The 15,100-nt window shown below is 33.9% G+C and overlaps 1 protein-coding gene across 1 annotated transcript in view; it reads left to right on the top strand.

Annotated features, from left to right (window-relative positions):
- Positions 1-15,100, top strand: part of Dmd (dystrophin) — a 2,373,110-nt gene that overhangs the window by 309,864 nt on the left and 2,048,146 nt on the right. Inside the window, exon 2 of the mRNA XM_017795501.2 lies at positions 14,577-14,638. Coding sequence (XP_017650990.1) covers positions 14,577-14,638 — 62 coding nt within the window. The remainder of the gene's footprint in view (positions 1-14,576; positions 14,639-15,100) is intronic.

Raw genomic sequence — 15,100 nt, 5'->3', positions numbered from 1 at the left:
GAAAAGAAAGAAAGCTTGAGGAAGCAAACAGTAGTTAAGTGAGTCTTTCAGTAGGTGATCCCCAGAATCAGATATGAAGGAACAGAGAAAGAGAGTCAGAGATGGAAAAATAGAAAAAAATATGTTTTCCAGTGAGCCATTCTTGGTTTAGAGTATCTAACTAACATCAGCTCCAAGGGACTTTATATTTGCATAGTTCTATCCCTTGTTAATTGAGAGTTATTCCTGTAAGATGTAAAGTTCTGTTTTTTTTCTGATCTTCCTTACATACTACTTTGTTTACCAAACTCATCTAGAATAAAAAGAAGTACAACGAGGTAATGTTGGTTGTGAAAAATCTTCATTATCCTTAGAGTAGGCCAAATTGATCTAGCCTTTGCCTCCCAAGTGTTCATCTTACAGGCATGCACTACTATATCAGGCATATCTTATAGTTTTGATCATAGATGTTTGTATTTACATTTGAATGAAGGAACCTGTCTTTGACCAATTATCTGATTTTAAAGCATCTCATTAATAGGACATCTTAACATGGAAGTTATGTACATTTGTCTGATTATTTTTCTTTTTATTTATGAAAAATTACTTTGCAACCCATTAAAGAGGTCTACCACACTAAATATATTTTCAATTACTTTCAGTGTAATAGCTAAATATTTTAAGAGTAAAACATATTAAGCAAAAGTGTGGAAATGGTTGAGTTAACCATTGTGCCATACTTTTCAAGTGTTTAATTTCAGCTTCAAAATTGCATTACAGAACTTTGCCTTAATTTGATATACCCTACCTAATCCTGAGTGCGTGATTATTATTTTGATAGAAATAAATGACCTTGCTCATAGCACATCACAAGAATATATTTCAAGTTTTTATATTAAGTATAGTAACTAATCTTTATTTACAACAAGTCTATACAGGTACCTTTATATTCAAACCATATACATGAAATCACTTTATAAATTGTAATGTACTACAATAATACTCATTATTCCTATTTTCCCATTTTGACTAAGATCAGATATATTCCTTTCACCCACAAGGACATGTAACTTACCCCACCACTTCATATATTCTTTCTTCCTTTTAATCACTAAGACTTAATTTTTGCATATTTATAAATGCTTAAAAACAGCACTAATCATTAACATAGCTGCCACCTATAATATTCTGGGATTTCTTATGAAACAATGCAATTTGTAGAGAACCATGGGAACTTATGATATATCAGAAAGCAAACATTTACAGGCCTTCTCTGATTTTGTTCCACTTAGTTTTAGTATTGTTACTTTGTTTTACAAACATACACATTCATTCTTCATAATTCTGTACCATGATCAGGATTCACATAATGCAGACAAAAAGAATGAGGGCCAGAGAAGTTAAGGGAAATGAAGAATTATATAACTTGCCATCATCATAGAGCTACTGAAAAGTGGAGCTGAAATTTGAAGCCAATTATTTGGTTCCGAATTGAATATACTTAGACACTAGTTTATATTCTACCTCATGTATGAGATTCTAAAGTTACAAAAGAATGAACTATTTGCACCATCTATTGAATGACACTATTTTGTCAGCTTGCATCATTTAGTAGTTTCTCTTATATTATTAAAATTCCAATTTCTTTTCTACTCTAGCATGACAGTGCTGTCTTGTTGATATTAAGTCTTGTCTCACGGAAATTTCAATGATTGTACACAAAATCTTTCTTTGATTCACATACTATTTCTTATTTATATATGTATGGCATTCTTATGAATAGGCAACTGTGATTATATAAAGCACTGGCCAGTTCATCAATTTGTTAATATAGCATAAATTTTATGATTAAGAGGCAGGATGTAAAAGGGAGCATATATTCAACATGAGTTGATATAGCTGTCCAAATAGTTTTCTGGATCAATTGACTCCCCCAATAAAAAGCAATTGTTCTACATGAGAAAAAAGCAACAATTTTGGTGGTGCCAAAGGGTTCGACACATAATCCATAGCTTTTTTGCATTGTGTTAGGAGCCATGACGGCCATGAAAGACAAAACTAAAAGGCAGTTCCGACAGAGCAAAAAATATGATTCACCCAGACAATTCAAGGCACATTTTTTTCTCTATCTCATTTTTTTTTCTTCTTCATTGCAATGAAAATAGAAATGCTTCAGTCTCGATGTCATACTTCAGGGAAGATAACAAGTTCACATCTCACGGCTAATTAGTAAATATATTAGGGAATGCATTGATAGTTAAAAGAAATTGAGAAATTAACAGTAGTTTGAGCAGAAGGATGAAGTATAAAGAGAGGCATTGGCTGAGGACTTAGTAAGTCTCTGATTCAGTTAAATAATTGATTAATCATTTAATAGTTTAACAAAACCTTGATAGGGGTGTATTTATTCTTGAGTGCATCTTGTTGCATACCAGAAGTTAGAAAGACACTATTGTTCCCCTATTTAGGTGTAGTTATGTTTAGATAGTGGTGATAATAATTTGGGATGAATAATCGAAAATATAACAAACCTATATGTATGTATGTATACAGTTACAGTGTTTATGTGAAAAACAATAGTTAAATAAGGAAAATATTAATTTATATGTTCATATCAGAAGTATTGACTCATGAATTATATCAGGAAGCAAAGAGTAATTGGGAAAATCTCATTTGATACAGATCTTAAGAATGAAAGAACTCATTCTAGGGGCTTCATTAAAACAAAGACTAAAGTAGGAAAGTGTATGGCTTATTCATGGAAGAATTTGGCTCAAATAACTAGAGGGGACCTGGTACATACAAATAAGGTAACGTGTGTGTGTGTGTGTGTGTGTGTGTGAGATTGCCAATTGGCTTGGCAGATACGATTAGAAAAAATTACTTGGGGGCTGGAGAGTTAGCTCAGTGATTAAGAGCACTGCCTGCTCTTGCAGGGGTCCTAGGTTGGATTGATTCCCAGTGCCGACATGGCAGTTAATGCCCATCTTTAACTCCAGTTCCAGGGAATCCAGTGCCTTCTTCTGACCTCTGCAGGCATTTCACACCGTGAGTGCACTTACATACATGTAGGCAATAGACTCACACACACAAAATAAGTATAACAAATAAAATATTTAAAAAAGAAAATTTACTTGGAGTCAAATTGTGATGACCATAATATGCCATTCTAAACAACCTAGCCTTTACTCTGTGGGTGAATACTTCTCAGACATTCTTAGTGATATGAGGGTTAGTCACTAGGCTTTGAATTGACAGAACCACCATTAATCAACAGGAAAAGGACAAGTGAATTTATGAGAGATGAATGATATTGTTAAGGTACTTGTAATTTATCTTTGTGGTGGTAGCAACTAAAGTTAGCTCTATGAGTTGGAAATGCACAATAATACTGACTTAGATATAATCTCTATCAATAAGTGATCGAGGTAGGGTTTGACATTTTCTTTGCTTAGAGAGAATCAACAAAGTAGGCAGAAAAATTTTTGAGATGAAGGAGAGATGGGAATGTCAATGTAAGGCATGGATGAATGACAGGCAAGTCAGGAAAAGAGAACAGGAAGTAGTTCTTGTATTAAAGGGAGAACCAGGTTAGATTGATAAATCATAAGAGCAGAAAGCATATGCACTTTTCTTAGTGATGCCATTCACTACAATTGTTTAATTTACTATATGTCTATTGACTTATGTCCCCGAAACCTTAATTTTAAACTGAGATTCCCTGTTGAACTTCAGGTTGCTATATTCAACAGACTCCTATACATTCCTTTTTTTTGTCTTAACACACTCAAACCACAGCATCTCCCAGTGCCTCCTATCTCCTTATTAACCTACAGAGTCGGACACTCATCTTCCTGGACGTCTAGGTTCCAATATGTATAACACAGATATCACTACTCTCCTTCTTTCAATTTCCTTCCACATCTAATTAATAACTAGTTCTTATCAATGATGCTTATACGCTATGTTTATGTGTGTGTATATATATATATATATATGTATACATTTCTCCACAGCACATCTATAAGTCAGTAGCCAGGCCATAATCACTTCTCGTATAAATTATAGCTATAATCTGCTCGTCAGTCTTGTTTCCAGTCTTCCCTCTCACAATTATTCTCCATAATATAAAACATATTTCCAAAATTCAAATATAGGATTCCCATTACTCTCCTTAAAATTGTCCTTGAGTCTCCATCTACCCCTAGGCACAATGAAAACGCTATTCATAAGCTAATTGGCGATTACTTCTCTTGCCTCTGGCACTTTATGCTTCTAACTCTAGGTCTTGAATGGAGCACATTCTTTCTCTCATGCTCTGAGAGTTATATTTGATCTTTCTAATATCCAGAGTTCTTTTCTATCCTCTTTGATTCTCTGCTATTAGTTGACATTCAGAGCAACACTGAGCTATTACTTCATTAAGAACCTGGACTTTTCAAGTCATTTTTCCTTTTTCAACCAATATTAACAGATAATTCTTTTTATATTTTTTTGCTGCCCCAATAGAGGAATCTTTTTATTACACATTTATGCTTATTGGAGTTGCTTTCTTGATATATGCTTATGACACAGTCATATATATGTGTGTATATATATATTTATTTATTTATTCACATATTGCTTGTGTGTAGGTAAATGCACCCCTGTTGTGCAATGCCGGCGGAGGTCAGAAGAGTCTGTCGGATCCCCTGGGACTGGAGTTATGGACAGTTGTTAGCTGCCATGTGGATGCTGGGATTCGAATTCAGGTCTTCTGCAAGAACAATCAGTGTTCTTAACCGCTGAGCCATCTCTCCAGCCTCCAGGCCTATATATTTTAAAACCAGGGAACTTATGAGTATATGTAGGGATTTCTTCCCTTCTATGTTCCCTTCTGTCATTTAGCATTAAGGAAAGTAGGTAAGATAATTATTTTTCTCATAGTTTTATTTTATTACAAGTAGGAGTCAGTGCATATCTGTTTCTTTAACTAATAAGCCTTCATAAAATTTCTATAATATTTGCTATTGCTGCTGTACAACTTACCAAACTTTTAGCATCTCAAAAAAGTATATTAATTTAGTATCAAACAGTTCTGCTGGATGAAATTCCAAAATAGATCTCTGTGGGCTTGTTGGATTCTATACTTTTTAGAAACTTTTGGGAGAATATTTCTTTCTTTGTTCAAATTTCTACACACTTCCTGCATTCCTTAGCTCCTGACCTTCTTCCCTCATCTTCAAAACAAGGAGCACCCAGCCATGTTCTTCCCGCACTGCTGCTCTCTCTGGCTGTCCCTCTAAGGCAATGCCGCATTCTGTGTAGGACCTATGTGATTACATCAGGCTCACTGGATAATTCCGGAAAATCTTCCTATCAATAGTTGGTTGATTAGTAAGTCTAATTCCATCCTAAGCCACAATTCCCCTTTGTTGTGTAGCATAATTTATTCATAGACGTTAGGGATTAGGATGTGGGCATCTTTCGGGGGGCATTATTCTGTTTACCACAGGTTAATAGAATTAATAACTACATGGAAGGAAAATGAAAGAGGTCTGAATAGTAAATCTGGCTTCATTATCTTAAAACACCTTTATTGAGCATTACCTGAAAAGTATTCTATACTAAGTGCTAGGAATACCGTATCTTGAAAATTAGAAAGGATATAATGTTATTGAGAACAAGTTTTGTAGGGTGATGAGGGGTGAAAGCTGCATTGCATTGATTTCAGAGTGAATGGCAAACAAGGAGACCTTTTTGACACTCACAGTTTTATTGTCTTTTGTGTGCAAGTTTAATTACATTAGGCTTCCTCATTATTAACTGATAACTAATGTCACCTCATGCCCTAGAAATGTAAAATCCCAAGATCAAAGGCTATTACTCAGATTTAATGGAAATCATTTTTACACCGTTTTCTATTCCAACCGTTTCCACTTCACATTGCTATTTTGCTGCATTAATAACGCGGCAAATCCATTTTCTAAACGTCCTGAGTTTGGAGCCTTCCCTCATAATGATCCAAAGTATCACATAATCATTAATCTTCTATAGTTCTCATTTCCCTTTCCCCCACATTTTTTGGTAGAAGCAGAGAATAGTCTCTGACCTCAATAGTTTTCCATATTATTTCATATTCCTTTTTAAGTGAAGTAAACTCATATCCCTTTTTACTTATTCACTATGTGAATTTCGAAACTCATCAATGTCAGCATCCCCTTCCTCCCCAAGTTTTATCTTCTTTGTGATATAAATGGTAAAGATTTCCTATTGCTATATTAACTAACAAGTATTCCAATCAAAATTGTTTTCTAGTAGAAAAATAATGACTAGACAATAAGGGTAGCAATCCGAAGAAGAGGTAAAAGTAAGAGAGAATAATTGAAGGAGGATATGATCAAAATATGTTGTATACATATGAAAATATCGCAATGAAGCCCAATAGTCAGTATAATGTAAATCAATTAACAAAACATTCCAGAATTCATTTAAAATAAACAGGACATGTTAGACACTAAAAAATGTTTTAAGAGTACAGACTATTACATCACTTCTTTGTACAATGAAGGTGATTTTTATTGCACACAGAATTGCTTATTTTCCCCTAGTTTTAAGTTCCTTCCACTGTATTACATTATCTCATAGAAGTCAAGAAGAAGTCTTATTATTGAGATCTTCCATTACCTCTTTATCAAATCCCTTTACTATTTATTCCCATACCAAGACCCTGTTCATGGATCACAGTAAAACGGCATGGGATTTTATATAAAAAGGAGTATGCATTTCTGATTTCTTAGTGTTTATTCCTTACTTGCTAATTAGCAAAATTCAGCTTTTTCTTTCATATTCTTTCTTTCTTATTTTGACACATTTTCCTAGACTCAACTTTAACATCCCCTTCTCTAAAATGCCTCCCCTGACACTCAGGTGGCTGCATATGCCCTTTTCTCTATGTTCCTATAATAGCTTTGGGAAATCCATATCCTTGCTCCTTCAAATTATTTTGTTTATTTGTGATGTTTTCTGTTAGGATGTGAACTTTGTCAAAGGCTGACTTTTGTTTATATTCTCAAAAAGTAGTGAGTACAGTGATGAGTACATAGTAAGCACTCTGGGAAAAATTGCTGTAGAAATAATTGCATAAATGTTTTAATTGTAGTGTAACAATGGTTACATGAATATCCTCATTTGATGGAAAAAGACAGTGAGGTCTAGTAATTTTAAGGTCACAATTTTACTATGTCCCTTAGTAGGAATGAAAACTAAGTCACCAGATTTAATACTTTCTCAACTTGCCTAATGCCATTTTTCCTATAGAAGCTTGTCTTTGAAAAATGAATACCACTATTTAATATATCCCACATTCACATTCCTGAAGGTTTTAGGAATATAAAAATTAATAATAAGTGAAAGGCCAATGTACTAATCTTAGAAAATATAAAAGGTATGTATATTGAATAGAAATAACTTTATAAGAAGTTATTAATTGTGAGAAGAGGTACATGTTTTATGTAAAGACTGAGAGCTAACTGTATGTGAAATTTTCCCATGGAGAAAATAAAAGAACAATTTGGTCACTTTTAGCAATTTATGAAGTAGTAGTTCCTCACTCTTTGACATCTCCAGGGAGCAGTTTTCAAGAAAAAATTTCAAAGACAGATTTTCTTTATTGCCTCATATTACTATGTTCTGGCATATTTTTATAAATAAATGGAAGACAGTTACAAAGTTCATCTCAAGAGAAAATGAGAAGAAATATTTGTTAGTTGAAACAAATGAAAAGAACATGTAATCTCTTTCCAAATAAGAGATTTCATTTTACTGTTTTTCCATTTGCTTTGCTGATGATTTCATGGTAAAATATTTTACTACAGACAATGTTTCATTAATCTACAATAATTTGTTGAAGCATTAAAATAGTCTGCATAGTGATTTATATATGTCTGATGTGTATGTCTCTCAACCTTAGAATATCTGGGCTTAAACATATGATAATTCTTAAAATTGTCAATTTGAAAGCAATATGTAACATAATACTTTAAAGTATAGATTCAAACATAAAATAATAAAGTTTTGGGTTAATAAAATAAGATAAAAATAAAAAGGGACATGAGCGCTTTGAAAAATATCTTCATTATTTAACTGAATGTAAGTAGCTTAATTCATGCCAATGAGTATTGTCTTGGATTTCATTTAAAAAAAGGAATCTTCTACAGCGAAGCCTATCAATTACTTGAAACTGGTAATAAATGTGTTTATATAGGCATTTATAGTAGAAAAGATTCATTGTTTTTAAATCATATAACCAAATGTGGTATATGATAAAAATATTTCAGAAAAATATTTAGGAACTAGTCATATGTACTCTCACTCCAATAACTTCTAAAGTATGTACTGCAAAACAGATACATGAGCATAAGTATTATGAAGACATAAGTACTTTGAAGGGGGTAGAAACATGCCTAAAAAGTAAGTGTATTAAACATGCTCTACTTCATTATTAATCAAAGCTATTTGCATTAATGCAAATAGCAGGTGTCTTCTCATGTCTATCCTTATAATTACCAATTACTTATAAAATAAAACCAACAAAATTCTTGTCAGCAACATATTTGACTTTGATATTATAAAACAGATTTTCAGGTGCTGTAGATATAGAATATGATGGCAGATAGCTGAAATCCAAGCACTCAGAGGTGGAGGCACAAGGAAAGGCAGTTCAAGGTTAACCCAAGATATATAGTGAGTTCAAAGCCAACCTGGGAGACACACACACACACACACACACACACACACACACACACACACAAATGATATATAGACGCTTATTATTTTATTACATACAATATCAGTACAGTGAGTATATCTAAAAAAATACACGTAGGGTGAGATGGCTTAGCAAATACAGGCACTTACTGCCAAGTTTGATGACCTGAGTTCAATCACTAGAACCCACATGGTGGAAGGAGAGAATATACTCCCAAAGGTTGTCTTCTGACCTCCACACGTGTGTTGTGGTATGAGTACAACACACACACACACACACACACACACACACACACACAAATGAAATTTAGATGCTCCTAATCTTATTCCTTCCAGTATCAGTACAATGAGTATAACTAAAAAAATCCACGTGGAAAATTTTAGCAAATGTCATTAAACTTAAGAGAATAATGACTACCAGAGTGGGGAGAGTAGGAGACAAAAGAGGGATGGGGAAAGGCGGATAAATGTGTTTAAGGTTACAGTTCATTATAGATGAAGTCATGCTGTGCTATTTTATAGGAAGGATGAGTATAACTAGTCATTCATTTCTTTATATTTTCATAAAAATGAAATTAAGGATTTTGGAAGCTTTAAAAAAAATTTTTGTTTATTTTACTGTTTGTATGAGAGTGTTTTGCCTACACCTGGTGAGTGCCCCCACATATGCAATGCCCATGGAAGTCGGAAGAAGGTATCGATTGCCTGGATGTAAGCTGCAATGTGAGTGCTGGGAACCAAACCCAGGTCCTCTACAAGAGCATCCAGTGCTCTTAACCACTCGGTCACTTCTCAAGCCCCTGGAAGTTTCTGTTGTTTTAATATGGGTTTCCTTGTGCAGGCATACACTTATGTGGGGGTGCATATGTATGTATGTGCATATGGAGGCCACAGACTGACATGCAGAATCTTCTTCGGTCATTTTCTACCTTATTTATCGAGGTATGCTCACTCACTTGAACACAGAGTTTCTTGATATGGCTAATCTAGGTAGCCAGCATACTCCTGGGATCCCTTGTACCTACTTAATCAACACTGGAATAGCATGTGAGCCACCACATCCACCTGGCATTTATGTGGGTTCAGGAGGGCTAAATTTAGGTCCTCAAGACTGCCTCCTGCATGTCGAACTGTTTATGAGCCGTCTCCCAGTCCCTGAAAAATTTCATTACAAAAATGATAAATAGTTGAAGACATAGACATGTTTACCATAATTTAAATACACACAAATATACATGTTTTAAAACTTCTACGCACACCACATTAAATATATATATAAAATTTCTCTTGAGGAAGGTGCACCTATAGCCCTTGAAAAAGGTGCACCTATAGCCTCAGAAGGGCCAGGAACTAACTGTGTAGACCAGGCTGGCCTCAATCTTATAGACAGCTACCTACTTCTGCCTCTGAAGTGCTAGGATTAAATGTCTGTGTCACCCCACCTGGTGATTTTTATGAACCAATCAAAATAAATGTAATTTGCCAGGTCTGGTGAAATGACTTTAATCTTAGCACTCAGGGGAGAGGGGCAGTCAGTTCTCTTCTAGACCAATGCCAGCCTGGTCTCTGTAGTGAGTTCCAGCCCAGCTGGGGCTACAGGGAGACTTTATCTGAAAAAAATGTAATTAAAAAAAGAAATATATTTCTATACTGTATATATAAGCACATTGACTATGCTTCAGTATGGTAGGAGCATTGTTATTTGATACAGCATATCAAACAAATCATGGAGCATCATGAGGAAGGTACAATGTGAATATCTTGCTTAATTCATATAGACATTCAAGTTGTGCATTATAAAATTCAGAAATGTTTTCATATACATTGAAGTGTGCATGTGAAAGTCTGGGTTGCACAAAATAGAGAATCTATACTCATTATTCACTTGAATGTGTGTGCATACATTCAGTTTTTTTACTCTATTTTATGCCGTTCTGTGTGGTTCACCAGGGAATTATAACATGATTAGATATCTGGTCAATATTAACATCGTGGAGTTTGATTCAGATAATCATTATCTAATTTACTACTCTTCTAGTTTTATTCATTCTGAGTTTATATGTTTTCATGTATAAATAGCAAATAGCATATGGATTAATTGAAATGATATAAGGAAAACAATCTCATGAGCAGCAAGTCATCAATTATTCTATATTTTGTAAGTGTAATTGAAATGAGTTAAAATATTTATAACATTTGCAAAAGAGATATTAAAATAAAATTTACTGCAAGCAATTCACTGCAGATCTATTTTCATTGGATGAACGGCAATAGAGTTAAAGAGGACCTCTACTGAAGATGTTTGTATGTTCAGCCTCACAGTTCTTCCTGTTCATACAGTGGATTCGTACGATTTTACATGTAATGTCAAGGCTTCTAATGCTGCTTTCAGTGCTTTTGTACATCTAATTGAAGATAAAAACACAACTCATTTTTAACCTAAGAGTCTTTGGAACTTTTTAAGTTTTTAACTTAAAAGCCTTCAAATAGCTTTCTTAAGGTTACTCAGTATGTTTTAAAACATCTGAATGTGTGCTTGTGTATTTTCATCCACTCTGTTTAGGTTCATTTCCTATTGCTGTAACAGAATTTCTGGGATTAGGTTATTTATAAGGAAGCACATTTCATTTTGACTCATGCTTCTGAAAGTTCATCACCATGGTGCAAGAACTCATTCAGCCTCTGGTGAAGGATACACAGCAGAAATGCAGAGGAGTAACAAGTGGATGAAGAAAGCAAACTGAAGTTAATTTTGTTGATCACTGTTGTGTATCTGCTTCTTAAATGTTGGGTATGATCATTGTCATATTGAATCAGTGTCATCACCAGCCTGAGATGCTCACTGCATATTAACACTCCCTCATGGAGGGAGAAGACACTCTCACTTGTTCCTTGAATCTTCTTCTCTGGATTCCTCAAAGGCTCCTGTCACTCCTCAAGTTTACATAAGTGGTAAATAATTGATAAGTCTACTACAGTGGGGCTTCCCATAAATTATGCAGGGGATTCTTCAGTGGTACAGATTATTATGAGTAGTCCATATTACAGGTGGGAATGTTACGGATGTGGCTGCCCCAAATTGCCTAAGAGATTTCTGGGAGTACAGTTGTCTTTGAGTTGCCTGTGCTTATGTAAATAGCAGAATGAACTCATCGGTACACCAATCTTGGTTTGGACAACATAGAAACCTCTTTTTCTTGGTCTCTCAGGGACCTTTTACTCCCCCAGGGGAATAGACGTTTTCTTACATCCCACACCCTGCAGCTCATAGTCATAACCTGTTTTTAATGACGAAATCTACAATTTTTGTCCAGACCTGTCTGAGCATGAATCCACTCCCATCAGCTGGAGTTAATCTATTCAGGAGTGTTCTGCATCTTGCCTCAAACACCTCCTAACAGTCCCTAGTTCTCAACCCAGTCATATGGATGAATTAAGCTCCAGAATCAGTTCTGTTGTTGATAAACTCTATTTGGTATGTAGCAGGCTCACTTAGTCTCTGGTATGTGGCAGCGCATACTCACCCTTTTGTAGGAAAAAAAAAAAGAGAATTAGCAACATAGAAACCTCTTTTTCTTGGTCTCTCAGGGACCTTTTACTCCCCCAGGGGAATAGACGTTTTCTTACATCCCACACCCTGCAGCTCATAGTCATAACCTGTTTTTAATGACGAAATCTACAATTTTTGTCCAGACCTGTCTGAGCATGAATCCACTCCCATCAGCTGGCGTTAATCTATTCAGGAGTGTTCTGCATCTTGCCTCAAACACCTCCTAACAGTCCCTAGTTCTCAACCCAGTCATATGGATGAATTAAGCTCCAGAATCAGTTCTGTTGTTGATAAACTCTATTTGGTATGTAGCAGGCTCACTTAGTCTCTGGTATGTGGCAGCGCATACTCACACTTTTGTAGGAAAAAAAAAAGAGAATTAGAAGTGCAAATAACCTCATTTACTTTTAGAAATAGGCCTATATACCACTGAAAAAGAGATGGATAGACTAGACTTTTATGACAAGTTAGATAAAATTTTATCATTTGAAATATTCTATTCAATTTTTTATTATTTTTGAATAGTATGGACTTAGAGTGATAGAGTCAAAAATGGATCTATTAATCTACCTTTATGTATTCACATTTGTCACAAAAAGACAGGCTTTCATGTTGTATATTTCTGATTTGTGTGGTACCATATGGAAAATGCTGAAATTGACCATATGTAGAGCAGCCTGTGGGAATAGCACAATTAAATAAGAAGAATGTATTTTATGAAGATGAATAAAATTTCACATCCAAGAAGATAGTTTATCCACTGCTATTTCGCCTATCAGTGAAAAAAGTCTACCTATACATTGTGATTTAAAGGTACACATCTCTTTAGTACATGAAAACATTTATTTGGGAAAATGATATGTTACAATATTTCATGTTTTAAAGAGAAATTTACTACTAAAGAAATTTACTACTAAAGTAAAAATTACTACTAAATTTACATGGAAATAAATAATGTTATATTTGAGGAATATTTTATTAATTTTCGATATAAATAAGGTATTAAATATCCAAACCTCAAATATATAGCAGATACACTACTACACTGAATATTGACTAATATTACATTTACAGTAATTTTTGGTTTGCTTATTTTGAGACAGAATCTCCCTAGCAGCTCCAGGTGACCTGGAACTAACTATGTATAACAAGCTGGTCTCAGTCTCACAGAGATGTGCCATCCTCTTTCTCCAGAGTGCTGGGATTAAAGGTGCCATCACCATGCCTAACTTACATTTACAGTAATTTGAAAACAGGTTTTGACTTTGAAAAAAAGGATTAATAATCAAAATGGGTAGTTATCCTGTCCATTTAATTCAATACTAATTACAAACTTAGGAAAACAGATAATTTCTACAAACATGACTTTTATAAATTTGTTTCTTCTTAATAATTTTCCCTTTAATCCCTGGCTTTAATCTGTGGAGATTTTTCCTTGGAGTATTTACATAAGTCAGTAAATATAATTTGCAGTTTTATTTGAATTTTTCTGATTTTTAGAAGAAAAGAGGTGTTAGAAATTTTAGATGTGTGGAATCAGCCCTCCCTTAATGCATTTACGTATTTCTCAAGTATGAGTTCTGAGTTCTTAAATTGTGTAGAAAATTAGATGCAATGGTAACTAAGCTGTATTACTGGCAATTAGAAAGTCTCTATTTTATGAAGGTCAGGCCTGTGTTAGATGCGGTTAGATGTAGTGGTTGCAAAGGACTGTAAACAAATCTTTCTTCATAATTGGTTAAAGAGTAGTGGAAAGATCCAAAAACACTTAAAAAAAATATGACCTAATAATTTCCCTTAGAGTGTCTGCTTGTTATCCTAAAATAAATGATATTTTATTTATTTAAATAAGACTATTTTTCATTACTGTTCTTATTTTTGAATAATGATGGAGCTGAGCATATCAATTATTTTCATATATAAATATATTTTACAAAGCTATCTTTCTTATTTTTATTTTATGTGTGTGAGTGCATTGATTGTATTTATGTGTTTGTGCAATGCTACAGAGATCAGAACAGGTCCCCAAATTTCCTTGGAACTGGAGTTACAGAAAGCTATTAGCCACCATGTGGGTGTCAGTGCTCTTTACCATTGAGCCATCACTCTAGGCCTTAAGATATACCTTTAAATTGAATATTCAATAACACAGTCACTCACGTACTCATGTTTAAGTTCAACTATCAGTGACTTGAACACTAACAATTAAAATAACACTAACAGATAATACTTAAAAGTTATTTTGGTTATAAAATATGAACTATATTAACTATAGCCCCTTGTTTATTTTACGTTGTAGATGAAAGAGAAGATGTTCAAAAGAAAACATTCACAAAATGGATAAATGCACAATTTTCTAAGGTAAGATTATATTGTTAAATTTCTTTTAAACTGTAACATTTGTTGAATTTTTGAAATGGACATTATAAATATTAAATATTGATTTTATTTTTTGTTGTGTATAATTCTTATTTTAGCTATTAAATCTACAAATAGTATGTTGATTTTGATCCAGGAAAAGAGCAGATCATATGATAAAAGGGAGGTTATTGAAATTTATAAATCATACATCCTTGTTTCTTCTCAATAACGTGTCTTTAATGACACGAGTCTTAAGATGATCATTACAGCCCACTTCTGTCGCATTACAATAATCCTCCACATCAGAAGCAGAAGCATTAGAAGGTATGGAAGACTTAATTATTTAAAAGTCTACCATGTTTCATTCCTCTGTATTGGGTTAAAAAACTAACAAAGTTGCATTTCATTTTATGTAGCCCCAATAACTAGAGAATATTTAAAATAATTTAAATTCATAAATCT

The sequence above is a fragment of the Nannospalax galili genome, unplaced genomic scaffold (genome assembly GCF_000622305.1).
Source record: "Nannospalax galili isolate Female #2095 unplaced genomic scaffold, S.galili_v1.0 scaffold7, whole genome shotgun sequence".
In the NCBI taxonomy this organism is placed as follows: Eukaryota; Metazoa; Chordata; class Mammalia; order Rodentia; family Spalacidae; genus Nannospalax; species Nannospalax galili.
Note: the sequence above shows the minus strand (reverse complement) of the source record. Positions and strands in the feature narration are given on the sequence as shown.